At 43.7% G+C, this 16,388-nt stretch overlaps 1 protein-coding gene across 4 annotated transcripts in view; it reads left to right on the top strand.

Annotated features, from left to right (window-relative positions):
• LOC126416632 (lipase 3-like) overlaps positions 1-15,431 on the top strand; it is a 156,243-nt gene extending 140,812 nt beyond the window's left edge. For 3 of the 4 annotated variants that reach the window (XM_050084395.1, XM_050084394.1, XM_050084396.1), the window contains one exon: positions 14,067-15,431. In XM_050084395.1, the coding sequence (XP_049940352.1) occupies positions 14,067-14,237 (171 nt within the window). In that variant the 3' untranslated portion in view covers positions 14,238-15,431. The remainder of the gene's footprint in view (positions 1-14,066) is intronic. The other variant, XM_050084397.1, reaches the window with a different exon arrangement.
• Positions 15,432-16,388: the final 957 nt, after the last annotated feature.

Here is a 16,388-nt window from a genome sequence, read left to right as displayed (position 1 = left end):
CTTGGCAGGAGGGGCCAAAGAATCAAACGCCCAATTTCAACTCCTGTTATGCATTGCGCTCAATCTGCCGAGACATGATACTAATGGACACACGGGAAAAGATCCAAGGGCAGCTTGAGGGCCACGCGCTTTTTACTAGCCACTCGTCGAGCAGACTGGATCGGATTTATGTTTCTGATAGATAACTAGATCACATATTGGCTGCTGAACATTGACCGATAGCTTTTACGAATCACCTTGCATATCCGTGCACGTTAACTCTCCCACGGCAACAGGCCTGGCAGAACCATACTTCATGGAAACTTAATTTATCGGTATTGGTGGATGATGAATGTCGCCTGTGGATCTAAGAAGCCTGGCAGATAGGCACTCGCTGGCGGTAGGGAGGGTTCTCATAACTTACGGCAAGGAGAATACAAGATGGCTCCGAGATACACTTAAATATTACTAAACGGTGCTTCGTGAGCTGTCCTTAGGGTGCCATCGCCCGAGCGTCAAAGGAAGTCCATGTCATTCAGGCGTGCATTTTATCGCTCACGAAACGTCGATTGGAGGGACTTTCGATCCGTGCTTGGTGCTTGGACAACATTGATGGAGAACATATTTCCATGCATCACGTGTCCAGGGGCTTGCATGTAATCGGCAGTAGTTGTTCACAGTGCTCCATGATGGGGATGATCGGCCCTTGACAACAGGCAAAGGTCCCGGGTTCGAGTCTCGGTCCGGCACATAGTTTTAATCTGCCAGGAAATTTCATAACAGCGCACACTCCGCTGCAGAGTGAGAATCTCATTCTGGAAACATCCCCCAGGCTGTGGCTAAGCCATGTCTCCGCAATATCCTTTCTTTCAGGAGTGCTAGTTCTGCAGGGTTCGCAGGAGAGCTTCTGTAAAGTTTGGAAGGTAGGAGACGAGGTACTGGCAGAAGTGAAGTTGTGAGGACAGGGCGTGAGTCGGCCTTGGGTAGCTCAGTTGGTAGAGCACTTGCCCGCGAAAGGCAAAGGTCTCGAGTTCGAGTCTCGGTCCCGCACACAGTGTTAATCTGCCAGGAAGTTTCATAACAGCGCACACTCCGCTACAGAGTGAAAATCTCATTCTGGCTTCCAGGACATTGCTGCTGGATTTCTAAAACATTACGGCCTCCTTTTCGCCGAGACGCCGACCGACAGTCAGATGGGAGACAAGATATTGCGACATTTGCACACGGGAGTCGATGGTTCGGATGCAGCGGCGTTCTTGCAACCTCTAACGGAAGATGGCATAAGGTTGGCACTCAAGAAGGATGTGGTACATAAATCACATGGGCCACATAGGTTAACATTCGAATTTTGTATAGAATTTGCGGATCTAATGATCTCACAATGGGATTGTCAGCGCTCATCAATTTCGACCGATCACGATGTCCAATACTCACTACAAAATCTCCGCGTGAATGTTGGCGGCAATGCTCAAAACAGTAATATCCAAGACATTACCACCAGATCAGACTTGTCTAGAGGTTTGAAGCAACATTCACTCTATCGTAGGTGGATACCGGGACTTCACTGCCCTCATGGAAGTATGCTGCATGCGAACGGCATTCGTATCAGCCGATTTTGATAGTACCTTTGACAGGATCAACTATGATTTCCTTGACTCGACCATCTGACGCATGGCGTTTCCCCCAGGATTTCATTACCCCCATGCGCCTCCTTCACCGCGCTCCTTCGACGGTGAGAGTCAATGGCAGAGAGGTGGGTACGGTTCCTGTTTACAGCTGAGTTAGACAGTGATGTCCTTTATCGATAGTGCTCTTTGCAATAGCACCCAAAACTGTTGATGCGGACTCTTCGACGGACTCTTACAGTCGTCCAATTTCATGCGAGTTCCTTCACATGTCGTGCATATACCAACGACTTGATGATACTCGCGCAGTGGTTGCCTTTCTTACTGCATACGGCGTGGCGGCGGGTAACAGGGTCAACATGAATAAAACCAAGATTATGCACATCGAATGGTAGCTGGGAGCTCTGCTCCACCATGTCCGGCTGCATATATATAACAATTCGCTCCAAACCTGCGACCTGCTCCAGTGGGTGGAACACACTAAAGTTCATCTTGCCTCATGACTACAACACTTGGCACAGATACTGCCAATGCCGCATGATATTGCTGACAGTTTTGGACACCGTGTCAGCCAAGGGATGCTGTTTAAGGTCAAATACGAAACTTTAACTCTCCCACACCATTGTGGAGGACTTAATCCCATGAGTGTGCTGAGCAAGGCTCTCGCTCTATACCTGCGAGCGACGGTACGAACGTGGAACCAAGAGCAACACACCATCACGTCGGTGACCCTGGACGTTCTTCTTCCCCCATCCTTTGAACCACCGGTGGCGGAAGGCACAATATTACCTACTTTTTCCCATGTCGCGATATTCTTTGTTGATTTTAGTTAAGTTCAATTACAAATACCTTCCACGAGAATCCCCACCAGGCGTGAGATACATGTATACTTGATGCATCATCATGGCAGCAATGTTGTCGAACTTAAATAACCCAATGAGGGATTGGCGACAGATCTGGCTAGCTGTCCAAGCGCCTCTCCACGTCACGGCAGAGAGATCGTCTTGCTATACATTTATCAGCCACAAGATAGTCACACACACACACGATTGTACGACATTCACTTGGTAGATTCACCGCTGTGCTTTATATGTGGCACGCAGGACACTAACGAACATTGTCTGCAGTGCGGTGGGGCGAAGAATGTTTGACAGCTGACGCAACGCATCATGGCACTCCTCCAACGCTCCGACGACTCCACTATCGCGACGGACGCTTTATTTTGTAAGGCGGCTGTAATTTCGCACCTTAGAAGCACTCATGTACATACTTTGCCTTGATTCACAACCGGAATTAGCTATCATTTGATACGTTGTACATCATACATATATATACACTCCTGAAAATGGGAAAAAGAACACATTGACACCGGTGTGTCAGACCCACCATACTTGCTCCGGACACTGCGAGAGGGCTGTACAAGCAATGATCACACGCACGGCACAGCGGACACACCAGGAACCGCGGTGTTGGCCGTCGAATGGCGCTAGCTGCGCAGCATTTGTGCACCGCCGCCGTCAGTGTCAGCCAGTTTGCCGTGGCATACGGAGCTCCATCGCAGTCTTTAACACTGGTAGCATGCCGCGACAGCGTGGACGTGAACCGTATGTGCAGTTGACGGACTTTGAGCGAGGGCGTATAGTGTGCATGCGGGAGGCCGGGTGGACGTACCGCCGAATTGCTCAACACGTGGGGCGTGAGGTCTCCACAGTACATCGATGTTGTCGCCAGTGGTCGGCGGAAGGTGCACGTGCCGGTCGACCTGGGACCGGACCGCAGCGACGCACGGATGCACGCCAAGACCGTAGGATCCTACGCAGTGCCGTAGGGGACCGCACCGCCACTTCCCAGCAAATTAGGGACACTGTTGCTCCTGGGGTATCGGCGAGGACCATTCGCAACCGTCTCCATGAAGCTGGGCTACGGTCCCGCACACCGTTAGGCCGTCTTCCGCTCACGCCCCAACATCGTGCAGCCCGCCTCCAGTGGTGTCGTGACAGGCGTGAATGGAGGGACGAATGGAGACGTGTCGTCTTCAGCGATGAGAGTCGCTTCTGCCTTGGTGCCAATGATGGTCGTATGCGTGTTTGGCGCCGTGCAGGTGAGCGCCACAATCAGGACTGCATACGACCGAGGCACACAGGGCCAACACCCGGCATCATGGTGTGGGGAGCGATCTCCTACACTGGCCGTACACCACTGGTGATCGTCGAGGGGACACTGAATAGTGCACGGTACATCCAAACCGTCATCGAACCCATCGTTCTACCATTCCTAGACCGGCAAGGGAACTTGCTGTTCCAACAGGACAATGCACGTCCGCATGTATCCCGTGCCACTCAACGTGCTCTAGAAGGTGTAAGTCAACTACCCTGGCCAGCAAGATCTCCGGATCTGTCCCCCATTGAGCATGTTTGGGACTGGATGAAGCGTTGTCTCACGCGGTCTGCACGTCCAGCACGAACGCTGGTCCAACTGAGGCGTCAGGTGGAAATGGCATGGCAAGCCGTTCCACAGGACTACATCCAGCATCTCTACGATCGTCTCCATGGGAGAATAGCAGCCTGCATTGCTGCGAAAGGTGGATATACACTGTACTAGTGCCGACATTGTGCATGCTCTGTTGCCTGTGTCTATGTGCCTGTGGTTCTGTCAGTGTGATCATGTGATGTATCTGACCCCAGGAATGTGTCAATAAAGTTTCCCCTTCCTGGGACAATGAATTCACGGTGTTCTTATTTCAATTTCCAGGAGTATATATATATATATATATATATATATATATATATATATATATATATATATATATATATATATATATATGAATATTTAAAGAAGACTGACAATTGTCACGTACACCTTGTAAATAGCTGTTAACGCTTATTGCATGAAAGGTGATGGAGTGTCTATATTGTCAAAATGGCATAATGAATGATTCCCTATACTAGTAGAGGTTGGAACGCCAGTGGAAATGAAACGGTAGGCGTAACTCAAGCCGTGGATGGAAAAGCGCGCACAGGTGTGTTGGTCCTGCTGGACACAAGAAGTAGCCAAGACGGACGGTCGGGGCATCTGAGCGCTGGGGCACAATACAGCGGCGACCGGCCGGTGTTGTTGTGGGGCCAGAAGGATAACCGGATAATACTTCGGAAACTCTGAAAATCTTGGACGCAGCAGAGAGGAACGAGGAAGCATTACCTCAGAAATCACGCAGGCTGGGTTATTTACTCTGACAAGCGTACCATTGTATGTATTTCTGATTAAAGGGGATAGGTATTTCCTCGCAAACTTTCCGCGCTGGACGACAAAAGACTAAAATATAGCGTTAGGAAAAATCTGCTGAGAGGGAGAATATTCCGTGGCTTTGAGATCATTATTCGCCTTCTGCAGTTACGAGGGAGGGGAGCCGAGCTTTGCTGGGAAGTCAGCAGTGGAGGGAAAGAGGTCTTCCGTTTAGAGAGTCCGTGTTTGCCGGTCGCTCAGTATCAGCTTTTGTTGGTACGGATGGACTTTCTGTCTTTGCTGTCAGGAGATTTTATAGGTATAGCGGTTATGCAATGTACTGTTGCGAACTTATACGATTCTGGACTTTGCCTCCGGGTAGGGAGTCATCGTTGAGAATGCAGCATTCAGTGATTGAGAGCACTTCTTCTGCCTATACTCACATAGAGACGTTATCTGAATTCTGACCTTGTGGCTGGGAGTTGCCGTTTCTTGTCTATAGAACAGAGAGTGGAGAAGACAGTATTAGAGTATGCTAGTCAGAGTACCGCCTTCTGCCGTCCTAGTGTTTGAAAGAGTTTATTTTGTGGCTGGAGTTCTTCCGTCGCCGCACACGTGTACGAGAACCATCACTCCGACGCACCGGACACAATACATAGGGTAATATTGCCAAGTGCTTCGGCTTATTAGGGCCATAAGGCTAAACAGATGTGATCACGTAAGTTTTATTTCCACTGAGGTTTCACACGACTGTAGATCATCTTTGAAAGTAGTGTCTTCTAGAGTTTGATACGTAGATGTCAGTCATTTTGCGTTATTTATATTAGATCACGTAGCCATAAAAAGGGGCCGACTTGGGCAATTCATCACTAATATTAGTTGGAAATATAAACATTTGTAATATAAAGGGTTTTTTAATCTACAACAAATGTATAATCAGAAACAACATGTATCATTCAGTAGTTACTAGTTCCCTTAATCATTCATTTATGTTTAGGTTGTAATTTATACGTTAAAGAGCAAGAAGGAGGAAATAATATCACAATTAAGAGATCCTAAGATCTGCTGCAGGGGTTAGTCACACAGGGCCAAATCTTGATTTTTGCGTTCAGTATTGTCCGTTGTGCACATTCATTTTACACCCGTCTGCTGCAGCATCTTGGAAATTTTCCGGGACGCGGTCGTTTTCTCCCCACAGAAAACATTCGTCAACGCACTGTGTTGCAAGGCGCGCCTTTCGCTATGTGCTCTCGCAGACCCTGATATCAGGCATGGGTTATTGGCTCTATATTCCAGAACAACATGAGATCACCACGCGTCACTCTAAATACAAAACGCACTTTGCGAATTTCCTAGGCAGCATGTTTTCGTGACCTCCCGGAATGGTGAGGTGTCCCAGTCAGGTGCAGTTTCACGGGCTAGGATGTTCCTTCCAGTGTTGTGATGAGGATGTCACTGTGGCCCTACAGTTCTTTCTTTTCTTTTTCAGATGCGATTTTTTTCCTAGGATACAAAAATTAAAACAGAAAAATTTAAGTAAAGAATTTAAAAAAAGGTACAATGTTTCCATCCCTCTGACTCCCTCATCCTATCAGTAGACAGGGACATTGTGGCCAGGCCTCCAAGCAAGATCTCTACCCGCTCTGCCCCCTTTACATTATTTAAAAATTAAAAAATTAAAATATAAAAAATCGGCAGAGCACTTGCCCGTGAAAGGAAAAGGTCCTGAGTTTGAGTATCGGCCTGACACACAGTTTCAATCTGCCAGTAAATTTCTTAAGTACGAGTTGTTTAAACAATTCAAACTTCACAATGTGACAAAATGTCCACTTAATTTTATACATAAAAATAAGGGAAAAAAATCTGTTTTAAGAAAGAACCATGTATGTTTTATAGTAAAACATGATCCAAATTAATTATTTAAACTTTTCACAAATAAAAGTCAAACTGTGTTCCTCATCTCCTGTAGAGAGATTGTGGGCCCAGAGGGAGCACAACTAGCAATAAATCCACTGCTCTCCTGTTGCTGCATTTCAGAATTGTTCTTCGCAGTGAATTCACTCTCCCTCTTCGTTGTTCTCGTCAACAACAGCACTTCTAAGGTTTGGTTTCCAGCTCATCGCAATTTTCTTTTTACAACCTTTTTCCTTTTAGGCTGTTTTCCGTTTTTCCTTCTTTTTACTTTCATTTTCTTCATTTGGCGCTTCTCGGTCGCTGTTGTAAGGGCTTGCTGTAAATATAGCTGTGGAGACCTGTCTTCGGCCGCTGTTGTTACGTTGTCCCCCTACACAAAGAGACCAGAAGCCACCGCTGAGACGGACACTTTGCACAAATTCACAAAATATGTACACCCTGTAATAGTATTATCGAATTTTTAGTAACTAAAGGGGGATCATGGAGTCAAATGAGATACTTTCGACACAATTTCATAAAATGACATAAATCACATCCCTCTCCACAATAAATACACATATATGACCATTTTCCTTACATCAGAATAGCTAAACTCTATAGACATTATTATAATTCTGAAGAGGGCATAGCAAACACGATAAATATCATAAGGCGAGTGGGCCTGTAACACTACGCTACTGCGCACGATACTTATTAAAGCCTGTACTATGGTAAGTTGACGGGCTTCACCTTATAAGAAAGGATTTTGGTATATATGTTGACCGCGTGTACCAGAATGGAGGCAAAATCGGACTTTCACCCACTCAGTAACAACAATGATACGTCAAGCAAGTCTGAAGTGCAACTACACGTTAGGACGGACAAGAAACAACACAGCAGATGCTACTAATTTGTTAATAAAACGGTCGCCAGCCTAATTAGGCATTAATTGAGTTTCTTCCCTGTACAAGATGAAGTACGTGTATGCAAAACAACACGTAATAACACTGCATGATATGGTAAATTTTAGAACCAGAAAATCTACTGAACTAATAATTTCACTTTCTGTACTAATATGAACAAGCCATAAATACACAACAATACACTATAATGTTTACTACAAACTTCGTACAGTCTATTGATCTGATTAAAATCGAGCATAGGTTACCCTAGAAATAGCACTTTCGAAACACACATACAATGTCAATTTTGAAAAAGGTAAAACACTAATAACTTTTGGTTTTATCTTGACTTTAACTTTGCTGGTCAAATCAGTTCAGTACATTTCAAAATTTACATGAATTGAAAAGAAAAGGGGGGGGGGGGGGAGGATCCTGAAACTGTTATGATCACTGTACTGAAATTTTTGATTATCGAAATCGTTAAGCACTCAAGATTTCCAATATATGAGTTACTACTCTTTTTGTCTTATTTCTTGCTCATTTAACTACCATTATTTTTTGTCTCGAATTAATTAGCCTTCATTACTAAACCAATTTCAACATTATCTTCCAACTTTGTCAGACCTATATTATTTACCTATATATTCAATAACAACAACGTTCTTTAAACATCATTCTAACATAGATAGTTCTGCAGGTAATTATTATTAACATGAACTTCAAATCTTCATCTCGGGACACTCGGATTGCACAACATCTGGAAAGGATCCTGTCTAGGTGAGTGATGAGGATAATTAAATGATAGGACAGTTCTGGTAAAAGTTAAGTTGTTATTGAACAGTAAGGAACAAAAGTAACACTGGTCCACACGAATACAGTACTAAAAGATTCAACCTGTTCGTATCGATGCGGCGGTTGGCGGGCGGCGAGATGGCGAGGCGCAGAGCACACATACAATCACAGCTATGGCTCTTGATGTATCGGCACTTTACTTCTTCATAGCGTCGCAATATTTTTCCATTTAGTGCCTATGTAATTTTGCCATGCTGCATAGTTGGCACATCCGAGGCTCAATGAAACTACGTCTTCCAGGAGAGCCTCCTCGATCCAGAACGTGTTACTTAGACCGATGCCCAACTCCGACTACTACTGCTGAGCCCGTTATGCCGTGCAGCGCCCGTGTGCATTTTCCCGCGCTCGCCTGCCATCCACCTTTTACCTCTCCCCTACAGACAGGGTATTCACCCGAGGTTTTGTATTCTACATATCCTAATACATTGCCTACGTATGGACCAGGCGCATAATTACAACTTTAACATCTTACAACAGTTTCAACATTTCTTACATTTCCATTTTGTTATAATATTGCTTGCAATTTGACATAAACATTATTATTCACATCGAAAATTGTTTACAGTTTCTTTAACATAATGATATGAAAAGAGAAAAGAAATGAAATCAGAACATTGCTTACACTAATTTATCGAAAATCAGAAGAAAAAATTATTATATGTACAATAGTATAACGTTGTTGTTGTTACAGGCCTTCCAGGCAGAAAAAGCTAAAGCATTTCCCGCACCATGCCCGCACCTCACAGCTCCTTAACGACCCCAAATTCACTTTGACTGCCATGGCCACTTTGCCCTCCTCTCCCCTTCACTGTTTCTAATTGTAGTACTTGAATACTGACTAACTGTGTCAAATCTGCAACAGAATATTATACTTTTTAACGATTAAGGTTATGTCAGCTTTTTAAATGTTAGATTCGTTCAGTAATTGTATGAAATACTAGAAATAAAATCTGTGTTGTCCCTTGAAGCCACCGAGTGATATGGTGCAGTGCCCAGGACACTGGACTCGCATTTGCGAGGACGACGGTTCAAATCCGCGTCCGACCATCCTGATTTACATCTTTCGTCGTTTCCCTGAGTCGCTCCAGACAGATGCCGGAATAGTTCCTTTGAAAAAGCCACGACCGTTTTCCTTTCCCATCCTTTCGTTATCTGGGCTTGTGCTCCCTCTCTAATGAGCTCGTTGTCAACGGGGCGTTAAACTCCAATCTTCCTTCCTTCCCCTAGAAGTCCTTAGACAGGCAACTTGCAACTGGTTATAGGTGACCAGGCAAGCGTTTTAGCTACTTAGGAGGAGAACACGGCAAGTGCCATAATCCGATTTCCCAGAAACTTCGCTCAGTGGCTGAGGAGCCAAAATAAGCGAACCCGTGTCTCACCATATCCTTAGATTGTCGACCGTTTCTGAGAAAATGACGGTCAAAGTTTATGACGTACTCTATATACCTTTTAGCGAGTAAATAGTTCAACTGAAGTGCTGGTACTGTGGCAAGCGGCGCACCTTTAGACTTTTATGCCTCGTGTTCGAAACCCGATTATTATTTTTATTTTTGTTTTTCATTTATCTAGCTATGTCCGTAGAAGATTACTACACCAGTCTTTTCCAATATATACTGAAATAATAGTTGACTTATTCGTCTACTAACAGCACGTCTGGAGATAAATTTTAAGAAATAAAAAAAATAATAAATGAATGAGACAATTATTTGAAATTGTTTTCGACGAATTTCCTGTAGTGCATCTTGTACCATGATCAGTTGCAAGCGCCAGTTGTCATTGAAGCGATCCGTTATGCGCTGTTTGTCGCGACATTATTGAAACGCGTGAAATCTTCAGCAATGTTAACGACGTTTATTTCCCGAGTGAGATTTATACGAAGAAATGTCGCTGAGGCAAACCTGTCTCAAAGCGATGCTCATGGTGTTCGGAACGTCTATGTTTCTAACGTTTCTACGAACGGTATAATCCAACGGAATGCCCAAATATTCCTGTAGAGTGAAGACAAGAATAAAATACACCATCAAAAACAGTTTTGCACCACTCCGGTTCCCAGAACTCCTGGACATAGACGTTGGCTGTGGATGTTGTATCACAGACACAGTCCCTTTGACTGCTCAGAGATGTCACTAAATCCGCACAAAGATGTAAACAACCATGCATGAGCAGTGCCTATTAAATGGACGGGGTCCGATATCCGAAAAGTTCCAGTCAGTCTACCAGCAACGAGGTACACGGCTCGTGTTGTCTGTAGTTCAACCATGCGTAGACGGTCAATACCGCTGTTCTATCGCTTCCGCATTGTTACTTTGCGCCAGAAGGGCTCTCAACAAAGGAGGTGTCCAGGCGTCGCGGAGTGAACCAAAGCGATGTTGCTCGGGCGTGGAGGAGATATAGAGAGACAGGAACTGTCGTTGACATCCCTCGCTCAGGCCGCCTGCAGTGGATGGCCGCTACCTACGGATTATGGACCGGAGGAGCCGTGACAGCAACGGCACCATGTTGAATGATGCTTTTCGTGTGGACACAGGACGTCTTGTTACGACTCAAACTGTGCACAAAAGGCTGCATGATGCGCAGATTCACTTCCGACGTCCATGGCGAGGTCCGTCTTTGCAACCACGACACCATGCGGCGCAGTACAGATGAGCCCAACAACATGCCGAATGGACCGTCCAGGATTGGCATCACGTTCTCTTCACTGATGAGTGTCGCATATGCCATCAACCAGACATTCGTCGGAGACGTGTTTGGAGGCAACCCGGTCAGGCTGAACGCCTTAGACACAATGTCCAGCGAGTGAAGCAAGGTGGAGCTTCCCTGATGTTTTGCGGTGGCATTATGTAGGGCCGATGTACGCGGCTGGTGGTCATGGAAGGCTCCGAAACGGTTGTACGATACGTAAATGCCTTCCTCCGGCCGATATGCAACCAAATCAGCAACATATTCGCGAGGCATTCGTCTTCATGGACGACAATTCGTGCGCCCATCGTGCACATCTTGTGAATGACTTCCTTCAGGATAACGACATCGCTGGACTGGAGTGGCCAGCATTTTCTCCAGACATGAACCTTATCGAAAATGCATGGGATAGACTGAAAACGGCTATTTGTGGTCGACGTGACCTACCAACCAATGTGAAGGATTTACGCCGAATCCACGCTGAGGAGTGGGATAGTCTGGACCAACAGTGCCTTGATGAACTTGTGGATAGTATACCACGACGAATACAGGCATGCATCAATGCTGCTACGTGCTACTGAGTATCAGGGGTACCGGTGTGTACAGCAATCTGGAGCTCCACCTCTGGAGGTGTCGTTGTATGGTGTTACAACATGCAATGTGTGGTTTTCATGAGCAATAAAAAGGGCAGAAATGATGTTTATGTTGATCTCTATTCCAATTTTCTGCACAGGTTCCGGAACTCTCGGAACTGAGGTGACGCAAAACTTTTTTTGACGTTTGTATAAGAATTAATGTAAGAATTGATATAAGAATGAAGAATAAGAATTTGAGAATTTAAAAAGATTGTAACCTTGAAAATACCATACAAGAATATATTATATAATAAATGTATGACATTTATTGTGATAAAAAACATTCGTGTAGTAAAATGAAATTTTTCACTCTTCAGTGTAGTGTGGGCTGATATGAAACTATCCTGGCTGATTGAATCTGTGGGCCAGACGGAGACTCGAACTCGGGACCTTCGCCTTTTCCTGCAAGTACTTTACCGACTGAGCTACCCAGCATGACTCACAATGTGCCCTCACAGCCTTAATTCTGTGAGTACCTTGTGTCCTACCTTCCAAACTTCACAAAAATTCTCCGCATATCTTGCACAACTAGCACTCCTGGAAACATCCCCCAGGATGTGGCTAAACCATGTCTCCGAAAATCCTTTCTGCATTTCTGTTACACCTATCACGAATACTGAGACTTAATATTCTTCATTCCGTCTGCTGTCAGAGCGAATTATCGACACTGTACGAGGGTTAGGCTGCGTTACCGCGGCATACTCAGGCAGAAAGCCGAGTGGTTACAACCTGATCATGAATTGGAAGTCCGGAACGCAGTCACTACCGCGTTCTAACTGCACCCAGTTCCGCATTCTCATAAGCATATTCCTCAAATTTTTCCTGTTGGATTATAAAATCTTCCTTAGCTTCACAGTTTGAATACCGAAGATTTCCCCTTTCCTTCGTATTCCAAACACCATTCCATACAGTGCTTCTTTCCTGATGCACTGTTTCAGTGATTTTACAACGACTGAGGAAAGTGCATCTACACCTGTACTTTACTATGATACGCATAGTCGCACACCTGATCAGACATTCAAGAAGCACATAATTTGTTTGATGAATGATTCCGTGGAACTGCATCGCTCCATCGAAGCTATCCGACGTCAGGAAACTGTCGTCTACCTCTGATCTGCTATCTACAACTTACTGAACTTTGAGCGCAGAACACAGAAAGCTGAATTTAACATAGTCAGAGATGGAAAAATACTTTTAATTGCTACAGAGCTGTTCTTTTGACTCCCGAAACATCATTAAAAGCAATATCAAACCATATTCAAACAAATTTCATTCGATTAAGGGTTTCATTCCCTCTTCCATCATTCTCTCCAACTCCCTCTCATCGCTCGTATTGCATTCTCGACATAACAACTTTCCAATTCCACTTAGCAGTACAGCAGTACTCTGAAGTTTCCCAGAGTTATCATTTTTTTCACCTTTTAAATGTTCCTTTCACTTCCTATACGGGGGATAAAGCTTCAACATTGAGACATATAATGTGAACTACGGAGATGTAATCATTATTGTAGTCCAGAGAACTGTCAATACTTTTGTGTGTGTGTGTGTGTGTGTGTGTGTGTGTGTGTGTGTGTGTGTGTGTCTGTGCTTGTTTTGTTGTTAGTTTTGGTGACAGGACAGACATATAGCGTAAGCCAAGATCTAGGTTAGGTTGTAAGGTGACAGTTAGTTGTGAGCTGACGAAGCCAACCAATGTGGTGTTTGAGAATAACTGCAACTGTTGTTATGGAGTGTATTTTAAGCATAGTGGAATTCGGTGGCTGCTTTATGTCCTCAATTTTGATGACGTCATGGATCAAAGAAAACATTTAGTGTCGGTAAATTCAATATTTTCAGTTATTAAAAGCGGTTAAGCCATGACACTAATTGGCATCTGCATCTTCGTGTATATTCTTTTGTTGTTGACGTTCCTACTGCTGAAGGAAACATCTAAGAAGGGACAGCTGTTTGGTATGAATATTGTACAGTCAGATACCTATTACAAGCAATGTTACTGTAGTTGACGTCCTCCACTACACATTCATTCACCTGTTGTCTAGTTTCCCTACGCTCACGGTAATACCTCACAAGGGATGACTCGTTTGCATTGGATCAACGTAAGTACGGACGATGTGTCTCTTACTTCGCATCTCAGAGCAGAGTTAAGCACTTGCAAATTTATTGATAAAAATTTTACGTTGCTCTTGTCCGTTTTTACTGTGGTAACTCAACAAACATATTTTGTTTATAAAATTTTGACGTTGCTCTTGCCCAATTTTAACGTGGCAACTCGTTCACAGGACGCACTGACGCTGAGCCGTGTGACGTCTAAGAACATTGGTATGTTCCTGATGCCGCCAGAGGAGTTTGACCACTTTGATTTCTTAGGCCACAAGGAAGTTCATCGCTACGCCTACGAGAAGATAATCGCTCTCATGAATGAACGTGAAGACTCAGAAGAACAACAGTGACCTCACGTCATCTTCATTACGTTACCAGTTACGACCTCGCATTCAACAACAATGTAATTGAAGAGTCCCAAATTCGAAACATCGCGAATGACACGTAATGTTTCTGATGTACAATTCTGGAACTCTGGAGTAATCTCCAAAGTGTGTCCCAAAGGATTTAACTCGTTCTGTAATTTTTGCCATTCGTTCTGGGGTGATACGAAACTTCTGCTTTGTACCTTGTTATCACAAGTTATTGATACATTGAGTATCAATGAACTGTCATATTCCACCAACGTACGCAGTAATAATCTCACAGCCTAAGCAAACCTTAGTTTACCATTCATTCGTCAACCTGACGTTAAAATCCAAGCCATTTAAGTTTCATGCGGCTTCACTGAATATTTTAGCGTCTTCTGTGTGGAACTGGAACGTCGCTGTTCCCATGCCAAGGTCAATTACGTCGAAATACCCGTAAAAACTTCAGATCACAACACGTTAACCAAGCATCCCATGAGTTGTTTACGTACTGGTGCCCTATCCAATTAATTAGCTGCTAAGCGTCCCTGTCTAAAGCTGTCCAGCATCCACCACTTAACACAGTAAAACTTTACCAAGAGACAAGTAAAAGAAATTCGTTTCGCGTAACAAGACTCTGAAGTCAGTATCATTATTGCGAGAAATTCTTTAACTTGGGTGAACATTTTACCATGTCTAACCATTTCTGCTATTTTATATCTCAGTAGCTATTTGGCGATATACATATTCAGACATTTTCATTTTGCTCTAACTTTTTCTCAATGAGTATCTTGATTTAGTATATTCATTAAAGTTTATGCCACAGGTTCTCTACAACAAGACTGAGCAGATTCCTTGTTCTAATGTTATAATATTTAACATTATTTGTAATATGTAGGCAAATGCCTTGTGACTGTAAGTTACACAGTGAATGTATTATAACCTTAATATGAATCTGCACTTTTATAAGATATGGAAACTTTCGCAACCGTATTTCTACTTTAGTTTAATAGAGTGAATTGATATTTCTCAATTTCTTAAAAAACAATGCCACATACTTAAAGTCTGAGAATTCTTTTTTCTTTTGTCTTCGTTCTTAGCTGTTCTGTATCATACCATGTCCGTTAATATTGTATTTAAGCAAGTAATTATACTCAGTTGAAACAAGTAATAAACGACACAATCGAACGATATTATGTTGCACTCTTCGTTTTTAAGATGATGTTTTACAAAATACTTCTAGGGAAAATGTTATTTCGAAATACACTGAAAAAGCACCACATCGACACATTACTACCGTTGCATCCCTTGAGTGGTTTATATATTGATTCATCGTTGAAAGGTGGGACGCTATCATTTCCCTGCCAAGCATCCCATGTAGAACCATATGCCATCCATCACCAACACAGTAAAGCTTCATAAACATGAAGTTCAGCGTAATAAGTATCACAGAGATAATTCATTTTCAAATCGTCGAAGTAACACTATCGCTTTACTGACCATTAAAATGCATTATACAGTTTGATGCACTTGCAGGCTATATTAAACACATCACGTACTAGGTCGTGTAACTGTACCATAGCACAACTTGCCATAGTCTACGAAACAAGTATACGACTTAAACTAATTTTCCTTGGTTACATAATCATTGCGGCCACAACTTGCCCCATATTCAATAAACAAACTGTGATGACGTAAGTTTGGGAACTTATTAGAAGAAAGACAAACATAGAAAGGAAATACGTAGATATACAGGACAGTTTCTTCTGAAACCGCGTTGCTGAGCTGTATGTTCGTTCTATTCCCTTTAACGGTTATCTGGGAATCAGTCGGCCGTGACGACTCCGAGATATTCCATAGTGTGCCACTGCTTTGCTCAATGCACTCTACTAGGTCGACTGGTTCTTCTGCTGGAAGTGATGCTATAGACGAATTCGCATAGGCCTGGAAGCACAGTGCTAGATTTCAGCTCTCCCCATAGGTCCAACCAAAAAAGGTGTCTATTGGACGGGAGTGGGAAAACTATCTTAATATCTTTGGTATCTTCAACTCTGTAGGTACAAATTGATACCACCAATAACTTGTGAAATATTTCTTTATTTCCATGAACTAGCTGTCGAGTCTTTCAGCTTCATCTTCAAGTGAGGCCTGTAG

This window comes from Schistocerca serialis, chromosome 8 (assembly GCF_023864345.2).
Source record: "Schistocerca serialis cubense isolate TAMUIC-IGC-003099 chromosome 8, iqSchSeri2.2, whole genome shotgun sequence".
Taxonomy (NCBI): Eukaryota; Metazoa; Arthropoda; class Insecta; order Orthoptera; family Acrididae; genus Schistocerca; species Schistocerca serialis.
Note: the sequence above shows the minus strand (reverse complement) of the source record. Positions and strands in the feature narration are given on the sequence as shown.